The 19285-nt window shown below is 45.5% G+C and overlaps 1 protein-coding gene across 1 annotated transcript in view; it reads left to right on the top strand.

Moving 5' to 3' along the window:
* The window catches only part of LOC106564702 (sodium/potassium/calcium exchanger 3), a 57751-nt gene that overhangs the window by 23385 nt on the left and 15081 nt on the right, over positions 1 to 19285 (top strand). The window contains exon 3 of the mRNA XM_014130968.2: positions 15787 to 15863. Coding sequence (XP_013986443.1) covers positions 15787 to 15863 — 77 coding nt within the window. The remainder of the gene's footprint in view (positions 1 to 15786; positions 15864 to 19285) is intronic.

Below are 19285 nucleotides of genomic sequence, written 5' to 3'. Positions count from 1 at the left end.
TGCTTCCCTTCAAATCTCTGTCTCTCTACTTTAGCGGAAGATTTTCTCTCTCTCTCTTTCTATTTCTCTCTTTCTCTCTCCTCTCTCTCTTTCTCTAGATCTCTTTTTCTCTTTCACTCTCTCTTTCTTTTTCTCTCTCTGTCTCTCTCTTTCTCTTTCTCTCTGTTGCTTCTTGGGCGGTTAACAGTAACACAGATTTTGTATTAAACTTTTCATTGACAAACGACTTAATGAATCAAAAGTGTAAAACAACGGAAGGCGGTGATTATGTTTGATAAATGGAGCTGGCTATTACTGGTTTGGTAGAAGAGAAATGGGACATGAAATTCACAGAACAGGCACGGACAGTACATCTTGTCGTCTTCCCAAATGTTTTTAAATGTCACAGAGTTGTCTCTCTCCTTCTTTACTTCTCTCTCTTTCACTTTATGCCCTTTCCATCTCTATCTTTCTTACTTATTCCTTATCTCCGTTCTCCTCTCCCTTTCCTCCTCCCGATCAAAATGACTACACATAATCCCCCCCACTTCCCCCAGCAGTTTGTCCGCCCGTTTCCATGACAACAGACGAAAATAATTATATAACTGTTAGAGACTAGAGGAGATTGGGGAGAGTGAGAGAGAAAGAAGGGGGGGAGCGGTAGCGTGGTACCCTGGATCATACAGAGACGCACACGCGCGCGCACACACACGCACAAAACAGAGCGTTGCTCACGTTATGTAACAAACCCGGGCCTCGGCTCAGGAGAGATGACATCACCAGGAGGAAAAGAGGAGAGAGGAGGAATATTTGGGGATTGCTTTTTCTGCTGTAACTGCTGCTCTGTTGCTTACACAGAGGAATGGGCCCTCTCTCTGTCTGTTTCTCTCAGTCTCTATCTCTCTCTGTTTCTCTCTCTCTCTGTTTCTCTCTGTCTCTCTGTCTCTCTGTTTCTCTCTCTCTCTGTTTCTCTCTCTCTGTTTCTCTCTCTCTCTCTCTCTGTTTCTCTCTCTCTGTTTCTCTCTCTGTCTCTCTGTCTCTCTGTTTCTCTCTCTCTGTCTCTCTCTCTGTCTCTCTCTCTCTGTCTCTCTCTCTGTCTCTGTCTCTGTCTATTTATTCAGATTTTAGAGTGTTTGCACCAGTCATATGGTATTTAATATATACTGCTCAAAAAAATAAAGGGAACACTTAAACAACACATCCTAGATCTGAATGAAAGAAATAATCTTATTAAATACTTTTTTCTTTACATAGTTGAATGTGCTGACAACAAAATCACACAAAAATAATGAATGGAAATCCAATTTATCAACCCATGGAGGTCTGGATTTGGAGTCACACTCAAAATTAAAGTGGAAAACCACACTACAGGCTGATCCAACTTTGATGTAATGTCCTTAAAACAAGTCAAAATGAGGCTCAGTAGTGTGTGTGGCCTCCACGTGCCTGTATGACCTCCCTACAACGCTTGGGCATGCTCCTGATGAGGTGGCGGATGGTCTCCTGAGGGATCTCCTCCCAGACCTGGACTAAAGCATCCGCCAACTCCTGGACAGTCTGTGGTGCAACGTGGCGTTGGTGGATGGAGCGAGACATGATGTCCCAGATGTGCTCAATTGGATTCAGGTCTGGGGAACGGGTGGGCCAGTCCATAGCGTCAATGCCTTCCTCTTGCAGGAACTGCTGACACACTCCAGCCACATGAGGTCTAGCATTGTCTTGCATTAGGAGGAACCCAGGGCCAACCGCACCAGCATATGGTCTCACAAGGGGTCTGAGGATCTCATCTCGGTACCTAATGGCAGTCAGGCGAGCACATGGAGGGCTGTGCGGCCCCCCCAAAGAAATGCCACCCCACACCATGACTGACCCACCGCCAAACCAGTCATGCTGGAGGATGTTGCAGGCAGCAGAACGTTCTCCACGGCGTCTCCAGACTCTGTCACGTCTGTCACGTGCTCAGTGTGAACCTGCTTTCATCTGTGAAGAGCACAGGGCGCCAGTGGCGAATTTTCCAATCTTGGTGTTCTCTGGCAATTGCCAAACGTCCTGCACGGTGTTGGGCTGTAAGCACAACCCCCACCTGTGGATGTCGGGCCCTCATACCACCCTCATGGAGTCTGTTTCTGACCGTTTGAGCAGACACATGCACATTTGTGGCCTGCTGGAGGTCATTTTGCAGGGCTCTGGCAGTACTCCTCCTTGCACAAAGGCGGAGGTAGCGGTCCTGCTGCTGGGTTGTTGCCCTCCTACGGCCTCCTCCACGTCTCCTGATGTACTGGCCTGTCTCCTGGTAGCGCCTCCATGCTCTGGACACTACGCTGACAGACACAGCAAACCTTCTTGCCACAGCTCGCATTGATGTGCCATCCTGGATGAGCTGCACTACCTGAGCCACTTGTGTGGGTTGTAGACTCCGTCTCATGCTACCACTAGAGTGAAAGCACCGCCAGCATTCAAAAGTGACCAAAACATCAGCCAGGAAGCATAGGAACTGAGAAGTGGTCTGTGGTCACCACCTGCAGAACCACTCATTTATTGGGGGTGTCTTGCTAATTGCCTATAATTTCCACCTGTTGTCTATTCAATTTGCACAACAGCATGTGAAATATATTGTCAATCAGTGTTGCTTCCTAAGTGGACAGTTTGATTTCACAGAAGTGTGATTGACTTGGAGTTACATTGTGTTGTTTAAGTGTTCCCTTTATTTTTTTGAGCATTGTATAATAATATGCCAGGTGTATCAATTCATTAGTTATCTGTTAAGGGAAGGACTGTGTGTGTATGGATGGACCAATATTGTATGAGCGTGTTTGCATGTTTGGGATGTTTGTGTTAATACATTTCACATTTGCTTTATTTAATATCCCAGTTAATGCAATCAGGGTAGAGTTCTAATCAAAACAATAAAGAAAGATAACTGGACTTGGGTGTTATACACAGGCCCCCGAGTTTGTCCTGATCAGGTCATATGGCGAAGAAAAATTCCTATCCCGAATGTATGCATATTTTAAACAATTGTATGCTCTAACCACAAAGTTTTGCTTAAATAGGAGAACACCTGGATAAGTTGTTTCAATAATACCTGACAACTCACGTACATCCGCTTTGCATAATTGAAATTGAGAACCTCATCATCAACATCGTTAATCACTTAATGAACTTAATGGAACGTTTAACAAGCATGTAGCGGTTACCACGGTAATTATACACATCACGTCTTGCTTTTAGCGAACCCAAGAGAGCGATACAGCGCCCTACTGTGCTCGTACATGTTCAGATTGCGGCTGGTTTCTAGCCGGCTAACTTGCTGTGACACATCCATTTTAGTGAGTGATTGCACACACACACACCCACCCTCTCTCATTAGGTCCTGTTTGATGTACATGTGGAGATATTAGTTGTGGTGAACAATATGAAATATGCAGTAATGGCATTAGTTTCATTGTGTTTCGTCTTCTCAGTGAAGCAAGAGCGGGAGGAAGAAGGGAAAGAGGGAGAGAGAGAAAGGATGGATGGAGTGCTCTATATTTAAACCGCAGAGATTGCAGGATGGATGGATCTCCCTAAAGACTCTCAGAATGTCGCTCTCTTGCCTTGCTGCTCTCCAACTTTTCATCCCCTCGCTCCAACTATAAATAAATGAGAGAGAGAGAGAGAGAGAGAGAGAGAGAGAGAGAGAGAGAGAGAGAGAGAGAGAGAGAGAGAGAGAGAGAGAGAGAGATGTGGGATACACTGAGCCAACTTAATATCACCCATACAAACAGTGCCCACACATACTGTACCCACACGCAGTACCCACACAAATACTACCCACACATACATTACCCACACAAATAGTACCCACCCACGTAGTACCCACACATGCAGTACCCACACACATGCAGTACCCACACACACGTAGTACCCACACACACGTTGTACCCACACACGTAGTAACCACACATACAGTCCTCTCACACACAGTACCCACACACGTAGTACCCACACACAGTACCCACACACACAGTACCTACACACGCAGTACCCACACATACAGTACCCACACACGTAGTACCCCCACACACGTAGTACCCACACACGTAGTACCCACACACACACAGTACCCACACACGTAGTACCCACCCATGTTGTACCCACACATGCAGTACCCACACATACAGTACCCACACACGTAGTACCTACACACACAGTACTCCCACACACAGAGTACCCACACACGTAGTACCCACACACAGTACCCACACACACACAGTACCCATACATACAGTACCCACCCACGTAGTACCCACACATGCAGTCCCCACACACGCAGTACCCACACACATGCCGTACCCACACACACAGTACCGACACACACAGTACCCACACACGTAGTACCCACACACACACAGTACCCACACTTACAGTACCCACACATACAGTACCCACACAGACAGTACCCACACACACAGTACCTACACACACAGTACCCACACATGTAGTACCTACACACACAGTACCCACCCACGCAGTACCCACACACATGCAGTACCCACACACATGCAGTACCCACACACATGCAGTACCCACACACATGTTGTACCCACACACGTAGTAACCACACATAGTCCTCTCACACACAGTACCCACACACGTAGTACCCACACACAGTACCCACACACAGTACCTACACACACAGTACCCACACATACAGTACCCACACATACAGTACCCACACATACAGTACCCACACATACAGTACCCACACACATAGAGTACCCACACACATAGTACCCACACACATAGTACCCACACACGTAGTACCCACACACGTAGTACCCACACACGTAGTACCCACACACGTAGTACCCACACATGCAGTACCCACCCATGTAGTACCCACACATGCAGTACCCACACATACAGTACCCACACACGTAGTACCCACACACACAGTACTCCCACACATAGAGTACCCACACACGTAGTACCCACACACACACACAGTACCCACACACGTAGTACCAACACACGTAGTACCCACACATACAGTACCCACACACGTAGTACCCACACATGCAGTACCCACACACATGCCTTACCCACACACATGCCGTACCCACACAAACAGTACCCACACATAGTACCCACACACACAGTACCCACACACGTAGTACCCACACACGTAGTACCCACACACGTATTAACCACACATACAGTACTCTCACACACAGTACCCACACACGTAGTACCCACACACGTAGTACCCACACTTACAGTACCCACACATGTAGTACCCACACATGTAGTACCCACACACACGTAGTACCCACACATGTAGTACCCACACACGTAGTACCCACACATGTAGTACCCACACATGCAGTACCCACCCACGTAGTACCCACACATGCAGTACCCACACACGTAGTACCCACACACATGCAGTACCCACACAAACAGTACCCACACAAACAGTACCCACACACGTAGTACCCACACACGTAGTACCCACACACGTAGTAACCACACATACAGTACTCTCACACACAGTACCCACACACACAGTACTCCCACACACGTAGTACCCACACACGTAGTACCCACACACACGTAGTACCCACACACACACGTAGTACCCACACACACAGTACCCACACACACAGTACCCACACACACAGTACCCACACACGTAGTACCCCCACACACGTAGTACCCCCACACACGTAGTACCCCCACACACGTAGTACCCCCACACACGTAGTACTCCCACACACGTAGTACCCACACACATGTAGTACCCACACATGCAATATCCACACACAGCACATGGCATGTTTCCCAAAGTGATGAACTATCCCTTACAATCTGTTGACATCTGACACTGTACATCTCATCAGAGAGGAGAAACCAATACTCATGATACTTGAGGTCTGTACTGTAAGAGACAGTGAAAGAGAGAATGGCTGAAAGAGGAAGCGGCATGACACACTGTATTAATCAAGAGAGAGAGAGACAGGCGGAGAGAGGGGGGGCAGTTAGAGAGAAGGGGGAGAGAGAGAGACCATTAGAGAGAGAGAGGGGGAGGGAGAGAGGGGGGGACAGTTAGAGAAAGAGGGGGAGAGAGAGAGACCATTAGAGAGAGAGAGGGGGAGGGAGAGAGGGGGGGACAGTTAGAGAAAGAGGGGGAGAGAGAGAGACCATTAGAGAGAGAGAGGGGGAGGGAGAGAGGGGGGACAGTTAGAGAAAGAGGGGGAGAGAGAGAGACCATTAGAGAGAGAGAGGGGGAGGGAGAGAGGGGGGACAGTTAGAGAAAGAGGGGGAGAGAGAGAGACCATTAGAGAGGGAGGGAGGGAGGGAGGGAGGGAGGGAGGGAGGGAGGGAGGGAGGGAAGGGGACAGTTAGAGAAAGTGGGGGAAAGAGAGAGACCATTAGAGTGAGAGAGGGAGGGAGAGAGAGAGGGGGGACAGGGACACTTATAGAAAGAGGGGGAAGAGAGAGAGAGGCAGGGAGAGACAGTTAGAGGGGGGGGGCAGTTAGAAAAAGGCAGGAGGGAGAGGGGGGACACTTAGAGAAAGAGGGGGGAGCGAGAAACCATTAGAGGGAGAGAGAGCAGCAGAGAGGGTGGGAGAGAGAGAGACCATTATAGTGAGGGTGGGAGAGAGAGAGAGAGAGAGAGAGAGAGAGAGCAGCAGAGTGAGGGTGGGAGAGAGAGAGGGAGTACAGCTCACTGAGGTGTGATTGCTGATTGATGCATTGACTTCCTCTGATTGAGCTTTAGTGAGGAGTGAACTGGGAGACTGGCTTATGATTGCAGAGAGAATTGAGTGGGGTGGTGGCAGTGTGTGTGCATGTGTGTGTATGCACTTGTGCATACATATGGAGCCAGTGTTATCTACCCGCTCTCACAGTCTCGCGTCAGAATTAGACATTTATCCATGTTTCTCAAATCTAACATTTGTAAGTTGTTCCAAACTTCAAATTTCGAGGTGTTTAAGGTTTAGTTTAGACATTAACTCAGAATGTTTCAGGTTAGGGTTACATTTGGGCATTAACTCCAAATGGTTAAGAGAAGGGTTTAAGTTTGGGAAGGCTTTAAACAAAAATATAAAAAAACGTTCTATCGCTGGTTTCAAACTTGCAACCTTTGGAATCAGAGGCTTACCGTAACCTACTTTAAGGTAACAACACGCACTGTTGCCCCTAGTGGCAGGTTTCCACGTCATCTCCCGACATCCTCAGACATGGATGGAATACTGACTTGTATCACGAATGGCCTGAGTGTTATAGCCAACACAGGGTGGGTGGGTGGGTGTGTGTGTGTGTGTGTGTGTGTGTGTGTGTGTGTATTTATTATAGCCAGTAGGCAATAGAAGTCTAGAGCCACCTCAGTAAACCCAGCTAACCTCGTGCTAATTACCATGGTGTTCCAGGCCAGGCTCAGACAGCCTGGAGGAGGATCTCTCTTGTCCTTTCTTGCCCTCCTTTTCTCTGTATCTCTTTCTCTCCTATCTCTTTGATGTACACACTCTTGATGTGCACATTTTTTCTTTCTCTCTCTTTCTGTCTGTCTCTCTCCTTCTTTCTCTCTCGCTGTCTTGTGAGGCCATTAGCAAAGTGGAGAAGGTAGCCTGGAGAGAGAGATACATAGAGAGATATGTCCACTCTAGAAAGTCAACTGTGGGGGTTTTCAGTTGAGACCATAACACGTTATAGAGCATAACACATACAGTGCCTTGCAAAAGTATTCATCCCCCTTGGCGTTTTTCCTGTTTTGTTGCATTACAACCTGTAATTTAAATGTATTTTTTTTTCATGTAATGGACGTACACAAAATAGTCCATATTGGTGAAGTGAAATGAAAAAATTACTTGTTTCAAAAATAACAAATAAATCAAAACGGAAAAGTGGTGCGTGCATATGTATTCTTTGCTATGAAGCCCCTAAATAAGATCTGGTGCAACCAATTACCTTCAGAAGTCATATAATTAGATTGCACACAGGTGGACTTTATTTAACTAAGTGTCACATGATCTGTCACATGATCTCAATATCTATACACCTGTTCTGAAAGGCCCCAGAGTCTGCAACACAACTAAGCAAGTGGCACCACCAAGCAAGCGGCACCATGAAGACCCAGGAGCTCTCCAACAGGTCAGGGACAAAGTTGTGGAGAAGTACAGATCAGGGTTGGGCTGCCCACCAAAACTCACGGACCAGGCAAGGAGGGCATTAACCAGAGCGGCAACAAAGTGACCAAAGATAACCCTGAAGGAGCTGCTAAGCTCCACAGCGGAGATTGGAGTATCTGTCCATAGGACCACTTTAAGCCGTACACGCCACAGAGGTGGGCTTTACGTAAGAGTGACCAGAAAAAGCCATTGCTTAACCCTTTCACACGTACCATCACACGGGGTGTGATCGTTCTACAGTGGTCCCTGAAGTGTACGATCACACCCCGTGTGATTGGAACACTCATTTAGAACGGCCAGTTTCGAATGACGCAACAATCAACATTTGAGCTGGCCACACTTTTTTCAGAAACTATTTACACAAACACAGTCCTTACAAAGTTATGTCCAGAATGTGAGCAGTTTATTTTTGGATGCAATGTTCAGATATTCACAGAAGTATCTATAGCATAACACAATCATCCTAACCGGAAAAATGTAGGCTACATTTGTCCTAGCGCTGAGGAAAGATTGACGCAACACAAGCGGTCATATTTTCTAACTCTCGGCTGACGTAAACTATACCATGAATTAGCTAATAGCAATTACTATGTACAATTAATCGCATCACGGGTGAGCTCACCGTTGATCAAAATAATTGAGTAAAACACTTTCTAGAAATCGAAAGTAATCCGACGATTAGTTTCAGCGCGCAGCCATGCTTTTTTACCTCACAGAAACCGAAGATAATAAGAGAAGACAAGATGAGTTGTTGAAGGGGTGTGGTCTACCATCATTCACATCCCACATTCACTTCCTGAAGTTCTCAAAAAATGAGTGAACCCTTACTCACCTCATTTTGTTATAGCATCTTTGGTCCGACAGACGATCAAGTGAAACCCAGAATGCATTGTATGTCAACAAACATGGCTCCATACACAAAGCTGGAATTAGCTTAGCTCATCATAATCAGTACAACCTTCAAAACATTATTTTACACACATACTATGCGCCCTTTACAATTTATGCAAAAATCGGAACGCATGATTTATCACGGGTAATTGAAAAAAGTAAATAAAATAGTAAATATATCAATAATACCACACAAAACATTTTCTGATAGTGATTTATTGATACAAATTGCGCGTTTAGGCAGTCAATCACGGTAACCTCTCACTCCCACTCTGAGCCATTCAGTGTTGTTGTTTATGTAACAATCACATCCTGGAATGGAGAGAACGTTCGAACATCACATGCATAAAAAAACTCACGCTGGGGCGACCGTTAGAGATATTTGGAACTCACGCGTGAAAGGGTTAAAGAAAAAAATAAGCAAACACATTTGGTGTTTGCCAACAGGCATGTGGGAGACTCCTCAAACATACGGAAGAAGGTACTCTAGTCAGATGAGACTAAAATTGAGCTTTTTGGCCATCAAGGAAAACACTATGTCTGGCGCAAACCCAACACCTCTCATCACCCCAAGAACACCATCCCCACAGTGAAGCATGCTGGTGGCAGCATCATGCTGTGGGGATGTTTTTCATCGGCAGAATTAAAGGAATGATGGATGGCGCACAGGGAAATTCTTGAGGGAAACCTGTTTGTCTTCCAGAGATTTGAGACTGGGACGGAGGTTCACCTTCCAGTAGGAAATTGACCGTAAGCATACTGCTAAAACAACACTTGAGTGTTTAAAGGGAAACATTTAAATGCCTTGGAATGACCTAGTCAAAACCCAGTCCTCAATCCAATTGAGAATCTGTGGTATGACTTAAAGATTGCTGTACTCCAGCAGAACCCATCCAACTTGAAGGAGCTGGAGCAGTTTTGCCTTGAATAATGGGCAAAAATCTCAGGGGCTAGATGTGCCAAGCTGTAATTGCTGCAAAAGGTGGCTCTACAAAGTATTGACTTTGGGAGGGTGAAAAGTTATGCACGTTCAAGTTTTCAGTTTTCTTGTTCGTTTCACAAGAAAAAATATTTAGCATCTTCAAAGTGGTAGGCATGTTGTGTAAATCAAATGATACACCCCCCCCCCCCCCAAAAAAAAAATATATATTTTAATTCCAGGTTGTAAGGCAACAAAATAGGAAAAATGCCAAGGGGGTGAATACTTTCGCAAGCCACTGTATGACTGTATGCATTTTCTTACTGACGTTCAGGCCTAAACGCTTTCCATATCTTCCACCCACAGTAGCCATTATTCTGATAATGAATACTCGCAGTACCACATCTTTCCATGTGTTGTATTCCTCCACCATTCCCTTGCCATAATATACATCTGGATCTAGTAAAAATGGTAAGTCGTATCAATACAGACACACACACTCTGCCAACCTTGTATCTATAGAGCACGTCGATGCTAATGGTCAATGTACTGTATGCTAGTGAGAGTCTGCCCCCAGGTTAAAGATGTGTATTATTTTTGTGCACCTCTCTCCCTCTCTCCCTCTGCCACTTAAATCCACTCACGCTGAAGAAGACACAGTTGGTGGAAGTGTGTGTGTGTGTGTGTGTGTGTGTGTGTGTGTGTGTGTGTGTGTGTGTGTGTGTGTGTGTGTGTGTGTGTGTGTGTTAAACCCACTCACTCTGAAGAAGACACGGTTGCTATGGAGTGGGTTGCTGCCTCGGCTTGCACTTGGCTACGTCGCCAGCTAGCACTCACTCTGACACAAGTAGTGGAGTTGATTATATCAAGTAGGAATGAGTGAAGAGATGTGAACTCCATTCAAGCCAGATTGAAGGGTGAAAGATTCTGTCCCTTAAATATTACATAGATATAAAGTAGTATAATGCTATGGTAACTTTATTTGACATGGTCTTTATGACATTATAACAATATTATAATTAACATGACATGATAATCTGTCATGTTAATCTGTCATTTAGATCTTAATATCTGTCATTTAGATGTTGTCTGTCATTTAGATCTTAATATCTGTCATTTAGATGTTGTCTATCATTTAGATCTTAATGTCTCATTTGGATCTTAATATCTGTCATTTAGATCTTAATATCTGTCATTTGGATCTTAATATCTGTCATTTAGATGTTGTCTGTCATTTAGATCTTAATATCTGTCATTTAGATCTTAATATCTGTCATTTGGATCTTAAGATCTTAATATCTGTCATTTGGATCTTAATATCTGTCATTTGGATCTTAATATCTGTCATTTAGATGTTGTCTGTCGTTTAGATGTTGTCTGTCATTTAGATCTTAATATCTGTCATTTAGATCTTAAGATCTGTCATTTGGATCTTAATATCTGTCATTTAGATCTTAATATCTGTCATTTAGATGTTGTCTGTCATTTGGATCTTAATATCTGTCATTTGGATCTTAATATCTGTCATTTAGATCTTAATATCTGTCATTTAGATGTTGTCTGTCATTTGGATCTTAATATCTGTCATTTGGATCTTAATATCTGTCATTTAGATGTTGTCTATGTGTGACATGAGTGATCATGTGTTACTTACCTGTTTAAAAGCCAGAGCTAGAATCGGTGTGTGTGTGTGTGTGTGTGTGTGTGTGTGTGTGTGTGTGTGTGTGTGTGTGTGTGTGTGTGTGTGTGTGTGTGTGTGTGTGCGCCTGCCTGTCTACAGTAATGGCATGTACATGAGTGAGTACAAAACAGTACAAGATAACTTGTTTCATGAGTCTACTATCATTAATCCACCACATGACTGTATCTTTGTTAAGAGGATAACCTTCATACTGCAACACAACACTTTATTCACGTCCTATTTCTACCTTTCTTTCTCTCTGACCTCCTTTGTCCTTATACAGGTGTGTTACTGCTTTCTCCTGACGAAGAACACACACACACACACTCAGTACATTCACCCTGTTTATGGACTATGGAGAAGCCAGCTGTACCTTTTCTTCTTCTAAAGCTCAGGCATCTTTTGTGCTCTTAAAATGGCCCTCCTATTGCCTCACCGTTGTACACTGATTGAATAGAATCAGGTGACTCATATCTCAAATGCAACAATTCCGTAAAAGGCAGGAGTTGTTAGGCAGTACAGATGGATTGGCATCTGGAGGGGGGGGGTTATATTCACTTTCTGCTTTTTGTTTTTAGTCCATTCAGAGTCAGACAAAGATGATAACTTCAGAAGAGATACTGTACCGTCTCTACATTTAGTGGTGCATCAGGTTTTTTTTTTAGATTCTATTGTATGTACTGTAAGGGTGAAACTCTCTGCAGGCAATGCTTTAGAGTGTTTGTGCCATTGGCGGGAGTGTGGGTGTGCGTGCATGCTTGATTGTGTGGTGCACACGATTTCTCATACCTTGTGTGTGTGTGTGTGTCTGTGTGTATGCGCGCCTGCATGTGTGTGGAAGGGTGTGTACTTGGCTGTGAGTTGGTATCTGGCATAGTAGTACTGTTCACAGTAGAGGGGGCCAGAGTGATGGAGTGTTGGACATGGCTGGGCGCATCTGCTGCCTGTATCCCTCTGGCAATGGGCATTAGTCTGGGCACACTGACTCCATTACACTCTGCCATGCTACACACACACACACACACACACACACACACACACACACACACACACACACACACACACACACACACACTCCACTGTAGCACCCACTGCTGGGTTTTCAGTTTCACGCATAGAGATGTAATGGCCTCCTCTGTGGCAGCAGGGGCCCATGATAAAAACAGGATTTGGGCCAAGTGCTCGCCCTCTATACAACTCTATGGTTTGACATTATTTGATGTTAAAGATGAATGGGGATGGTGGAATTTTAGTATTTCAGTAGTAATGTACTCATGCATGAACTTCATGTATGTGTAATGTGTTTGTGTGAGTGCTGCCTGTCCCTATGGAAATTCTACAATAGGAATGAACAACCCATCTTCATCTGAACAGTCATTAGAAGGTTTTATCTTCTGTGTCTGTGAAGACCTTCTCTCTCTTTCTTCCTTTTGTTTTTTGTCTGTCTTTCTCTCATTCTCTCTCTTTCTCTCTCCTCTCTCCATTTATCTCCCTGGTTCCTAGAGCAGATCCCTTTATCCTCTCTATGATGTTTATTTCCCATCAAAATAATGTGTTTTCCTTAGCAAACAGAACAGAAAAGGTGTAGGCAGGGCAGGCGTCTGTGTGCGAGTGTGTGTCCGTGTGTCCGTCCGTGCGAGCGTCCGTGCGTCCGTCCGTGCGTGTAGCACTCGCAGCTGTAAAAATTAAACACATCCAGCTGCCGACACCAGGACACACACACACACACACACACACACACACACACACACACACACACACACACACACACACACACACACACCATGCGATGTCCGTCCTCCTCCTGCTCTCTACTCTGTGTTGTTTTACTGTGAGCTCTGTGTTGTTTTACTGTGAGCTCTGTGTTGTTTTACTGTGAGCTCTGTGTTGTTTTACTGTGAGCTCTGTGTTGTTTTACTGTGAGCTCTGCGTTGTGTTAGACGAGTTTCCTAATACAACATAGGAACAGACCTGTGTTCAATCAAACACATACAGAATGTACGGCACACGGGTCACCAGAGAACTAGGCCCCTTTCACACTACTGAGCTGAGCAACCGCTGAGCTGTACTGTGCTGCCCTGTTTACTCATCCACCGTCGTTGCTGGAAAGGACAACATCTGAGCCAGCACAGTGTGTCTCAGGTCAGCAAGAGAGTGTGAAAAGGATAATAGAGTGCATCCACTCAGGAACATGGAGGTGTTGAGAGGTTGAGTTAGTTTGCAGTGTGAATGAGTCACGGAAAGGTAGAAGCTGAAAGGTTGGGAAAAGGTGAACTAAGTTTATGCAGGTGAGGAGGAAAAGCCATTTTAGAGTGTTGGGATTCAGCTGCTGTAGCTAGCTGACCGGCTGGGCTTTTTCAGTGGAAACGTGTTCAAATAAACACAGAATGCTAGCTTAAGTTAGCAATAGCATCACATTGCTGTATTAACTACTATAGTTAGCCTAACTGTCTGGCTGGCCTTTCAAGTGAAAAGTGGTGAAATCCCATTTTAGTTAGCAGTAGTTAGCACTATTTGCATTGTCCCAAATCCAAGTGAAAAGTGGTGGGCCTTTCAAGTGAAAAGTGGTGAAATCGCATTTTAGTTAGCAGTAGTTAGCACTATTTGCATTGTCCCAAATCCAGAGCAGATGTTAGCGGTGGCCCATGAATAGACTGTTGATTGGTGGACGAGGTGGGATGATGAAGGGACAAAAGGAAGAGAGGAGGAGAAAGGAGCCTGGAGAATGAATGGAGGGAGAGGGAAGGAGAATGAATGAATGGAGGGAGAGGGAAGGAGAATGAATGAATGGAGGGAGAGAGAAGGAGAATGAATGAATGGGGGGAGAGGGAAGGAGAATGAATGAATGGAGGGAGAGGGAAGGAGAATGAATGAATGAATGGAGGGAGAGGGAAGGAAGATGAATGAATGGAGGGAGAGGGAAGGAGAATGAATGAATGGAGGGAGAGGGAAGGAGAATGAATGAATGGAGGGAGAGAGAAGGAGAATGAATGAATGGAGGGAGAGGGAAGGAGAATGAATGAATGAATGGAGGGAGAGGGAAGGAAGATGAATGAATGGAGGGAGAGGGAAGGAAGATGAATGAATGGAGGGAGGGAGAGGGAAGGAAGGAGAATGAATGAATGGAGAGAGAGAGAGGGAAGGAAGTGTGGAGTGAGAGGATAACGTAAGTATTTAAGCTCTTTTTCTTTCTATCTCATATTTTTCTCTCCCTTACTCTCTCTTTCCTCCTCTCTCTTTCCCCTTTTATTTTCCCCTCTACATTTACATTTTAGTCATTTAGCAGACGCTCTTATCCAGAGCGACTTACAGTAGTGAATGCATACATTTTCATACATTTCATTCCATGCATTAAAAATAAATAAAAATGTACTGGCCCCCGGTGGGAATCGAACCCACAACCCTGGCGTTGCAAACACCATGCTCTACCAACTGAGCCACAGGGAAGCTCTCTTTCAACCTCTCTTTTCCCCTCTCTCTTACATACTTTTTTATGCACAATAAGGAGTGACAGCTCATAGTGCTTCTTGTACCCCTTCCCCTTGTAGCCCAACTCTCTTTCCATGCATAATTTCCCCCTCTCCTCTCTCTCTCCTCCTCATCCCTCTCTCCTCCTCACCCTACATATCCTAATCCTGAGCTCTATTTTTACTCTCTCTCTCTCCTCTCTGCCCTCTCTTTGTCCTCTTCTTTGCTCTCACTTTTTCCATCTCTTTTTCTCTTCTCTTCTGGTGGGTCTTTCAGTTCTCAGAGGAGGCGTGCTCACACACACACACACACACACACACACACAATCCTTGGCAGGATGCTGCAGGACTGTCATACAGACACACACTCACAGATGGACGGACGCAGCCATGCACACACACACACAAACACACACAAATACACCTTTAGACAAGGTGCTGCAGGGCCAGCCCTTGTCAGTTCATATGAGTTCTGTGTCCTCCATTAGCTTGCTAGTAGCATTGACCTCATAGGACAAACGTCAGAACACACACACATACCACACATACCACACATACCACACATACCACACACACACACACACACACACACACACACACACACACACACACACACACACACACACACACACACACTCTCTTGCTTGTGTAACCTGAAATCTCTGTCTCTTCCAGCTTTGCACGAGTTCCCTACAGATCTGTTTACCCACAGGGAGAGGACAGAAGGAGCTGTGGCCCTACACGTCCTGTGTGTGAGTTCAGTCTTCTTCACTTTGATCTGTCTGTCTGTCTGTCTGTCTGTCTGTCTGTCTGTCTGTCTGTCTGTCTGTCGGTCGGTCGGTCGGTCGGTCGGTCGGTGGGTGGGTGTCCTGGGGTTGGCAGGTGGCCTGGAGGTTAAGAGCGTTGGGCCAGTAACCGAAAGGTTGCTGGTTTAAATCCCTGAACTGTCAAGGTGTAAAAATCTGCCTTTCTGCTCTTGAGCAAGGCAGTTAACCCCCAACAACAACTGGACGCTGATTAAGGCAGCTCCCCGCACCGCTCTGATTCAGAGGCGTTGGGTTAAATGCAGAAGACACATTTTGATTGAATACATTCAGTTGTGCAACTGACTAGGTATTCCCTTTCCCACTAGGTATTCCCTTTCCCACTAGGTATCCCCTTTCCCACTAGGTATTCCCTTTCCCACTAGGTATTCCCTTTCCCACTAGGTATTCCCTTTCCCACTAGGTATCCCCTTTCCCACTAGGTATTCCCTTTCCCACTAGGTATTCCCTTTCCCACTAGGTATTCCCTTTCCCACTAGGTATCCCCTTTCCCACTAGGTATCCCCTTTCCCACTAGGTATCCCCTTTCCCACTAGGTATCCCCTTTCCCACTAGGTATCCCCTTTCCTACTAGGTATTTCCTTTCCCACTAGGTATCCCCTTTCCCACAAGGTATCCCCTTTCCCACTAGGTATCCCCTTTCCCACTAGGTATCCCCTTTCCCACTAGGTATCCCCTTTCCCACTAGGTATCCCCTTTCCCACTAGGTATCCCCTTTCCCACTAGGTATTCCCTTTCCCACTAGGTATCCCCTTTCCCACTAGGTATCCCCTTTCCCACTAGGTATCCCCTTTCCCACTAGGTATCCCCTTTCCCACTAGGTATCCCCTTTCCCATGTCTGTGTGTGTGTCTTTAATCAACCTTTCACATTCACAACACCTCAATAAACTATTTGAAGTTCCCGTAAAAAAAAAAAAATCACACACTCAACACAATGGAAAACTAACAACTTCTCAGTCAATCCCCTGTATTTCTCGGCTGGCTGGGTGTTTGTGCATAGTGCGAACCATGGGATAATTGTTAGCGGGCCGCCGTCCAAGGCTAAACAAATGGCCCCCGAGTCCAAACTATCCCGCTTGGAGGAATAGAACAGAACAGCAGAACACAGCATCTGGTACCGAATGAGGCCTGCCAACTGTGTGTGTGTGTGTGTGTGTGTGTGTGTGTGTGTGTGTGTGTGTGTGTGTGTGTGTGTGTGTGTGTGTGTGTGCGTGCGCTCCCCACTCTAGCTGGGGTCCTGTCAGCACAGCCGGCATTTTATTTATTGCCGGTTGGAAATACACACCCAATTACAACCAGATTTAGGTGTAGACTCTGAGCTGAGTGAGTGAGAGGAGAACTTCCATTAAATATAGTGGACTAGTTCTGGATGGAGGCCAGTGCTAGTTGAGTAGGTAGAGTTGGGGAATGTGTATGTTTGTAATTGTGTATGTGAAGCCCGTGTGTGTGGTGGGAGGATGAAGCGGAAGGCTGGGCATTTCTGTAGGCTGGGTTTTAAAGGTAGGGTGAGCAGGCAGGATGTGTGGAGGTGTGTAGGGCAGAGGGCTAAACTGAGGTGTCGACTACAGAGGTAGCAGGGATGTGGAGGTGGCGAAGATAGAGGGCATAGGTGATACAGAGGATGGGTAGATGTAGGGAAGGAGAGGAACAGAGCACATGTACCATTTCCATTTGTTTGATGGGCCTCCACGTTGGTTCAACGCAATTTCATTTAAATGACATGGAAACAACGGCGATTCAGCCAGTGTGCCTAGTGGCATACAGTTATCTGTAAGGTCCCTCAGTCGTGCAGTGAATTTTAGACACAGATTCAACCCCAAAGATTAGGGACTTTTTCCAATGCCTCGCAAAGAAGGGCACCTGTTGGTAGATGGGTAAAAAAAGACATTGAATATCCTTTTGCGCATGGTGAAGTTATTAATTACACTTTGGATGCTGTATCAATACACCCAGTCACTACAAAGATACAGGCGTCCTTCCTAACTCAGTTGTCAGAGAGGAAGGAAACCGCTCAGGGATTTCACCATGAGGCCAATGGTGAATTTAAAACAGTTGGTATGCTTGTCATCTGGGAGTTTTTTTTAGGATAAAAAGAAACGGAATAAAGCTAAGCATAGGCACAATCCTAGAAGAAAACCTGGTTCAGTCTGCTTTCCAACAAAATCTATGATCAACCACCAACTTGACAGAGCTTGAAGAATATTTCAAAGAATAATGTAAAAAAAATACATTGTACAATCCTGGTGTGGAAAGCTCTTAGAGACTCACCCAGGAAGACTCACAGCTGTAATCACTGCACCATTCACTGCCAACGGTGATTCTAACATGTATTGATTCAGGGGTGTGAATACTTATGTAAATTAGATGTTTCTGTATTTCATTTTCAATACATTTGCAAAGTTTCAACAACAAAAAATGAGCTGTGTAGATGGGTGAAGATTATAATTTTTTGCTGTAGCACAACAAAATGTGGAATACGTCAATGGGTATGAATACTTCCTGAAGGCACTGTATCTCTCTCCCTCCAAAACCGCTATTATGCCTTGATGACCCCATTCACTCATGTAAGCATGAGAGGATTAGTCCGCTGTCAAAACATCATGTCATTTCTTGGAATTCCCTTGTTCCCCCCCAAAAGCTCAACCAATCAAAAACTCTTACTCAACCAACCGGCAACAGCAACAGGCTGCTGTGTCTAAAAACGGAGACAACACAGAGACGATGCTGTGTCTAAACCCCCCCCCACACACACACACACAAAAACACATCCTGCCCAGTCATAACAGGACATCATAGCTGGATAGAGAGAGTTGGCTGCTACACTGCCACAGTATTACAACTCTGTTAACCGCCATCTGTTGTTGTCTCTAACCTTGATCTCAGCCCCATGTGATTCCACACCCAGATTGAAATCTCTAACAGGGATTGTACTTTACCTCAGACCCCTGATTCAATAAATTAACGAATCCATCCCACCCCTCCTACCTAGTCAGGCCCTTTGATGGAGACAGAGGCTAATGGCACTATGACGTAGGTTGAAAGGTTTTCTTTGCCTCTGTCTGTCTGTCTGTCTGTCTGGCTGTCTGTCTGTCTGTCTGTCTGTCTGTCTGTCTGTCTCTTTCCCTCTCTTTCTCCCCTCTTTCTCCCTCTCTCTTTTTCTTTCTCTCTCTCTTTTTCTTTCTCTCTCTTTCTTTCTCTCTCCTTTTCTCTCTCTCTCTCTGTCTCCCTCTGTCTCCCTCTGTCTCCCTCTGTCTCCCTCGGTCTCCCTCTGTCTCCCTCTGTCTCCCTCTGTCTCCCTCTGTCTCCCTCTGTCTCCCTCTGTCTCCCTCTGTCTCTGTGTGGCTGTGGG

This window comes from Salmo salar, chromosome ssa12 (assembly GCF_905237065.1).
Source record: "Salmo salar chromosome ssa12, Ssal_v3.1, whole genome shotgun sequence".
NCBI classification, from domain to species: Eukaryota; Metazoa; Chordata; class Actinopteri; order Salmoniformes; family Salmonidae; genus Salmo; species Salmo salar.
Note: the sequence above shows the minus strand (reverse complement) of the source record. Positions and strands in the feature narration are given on the sequence as shown.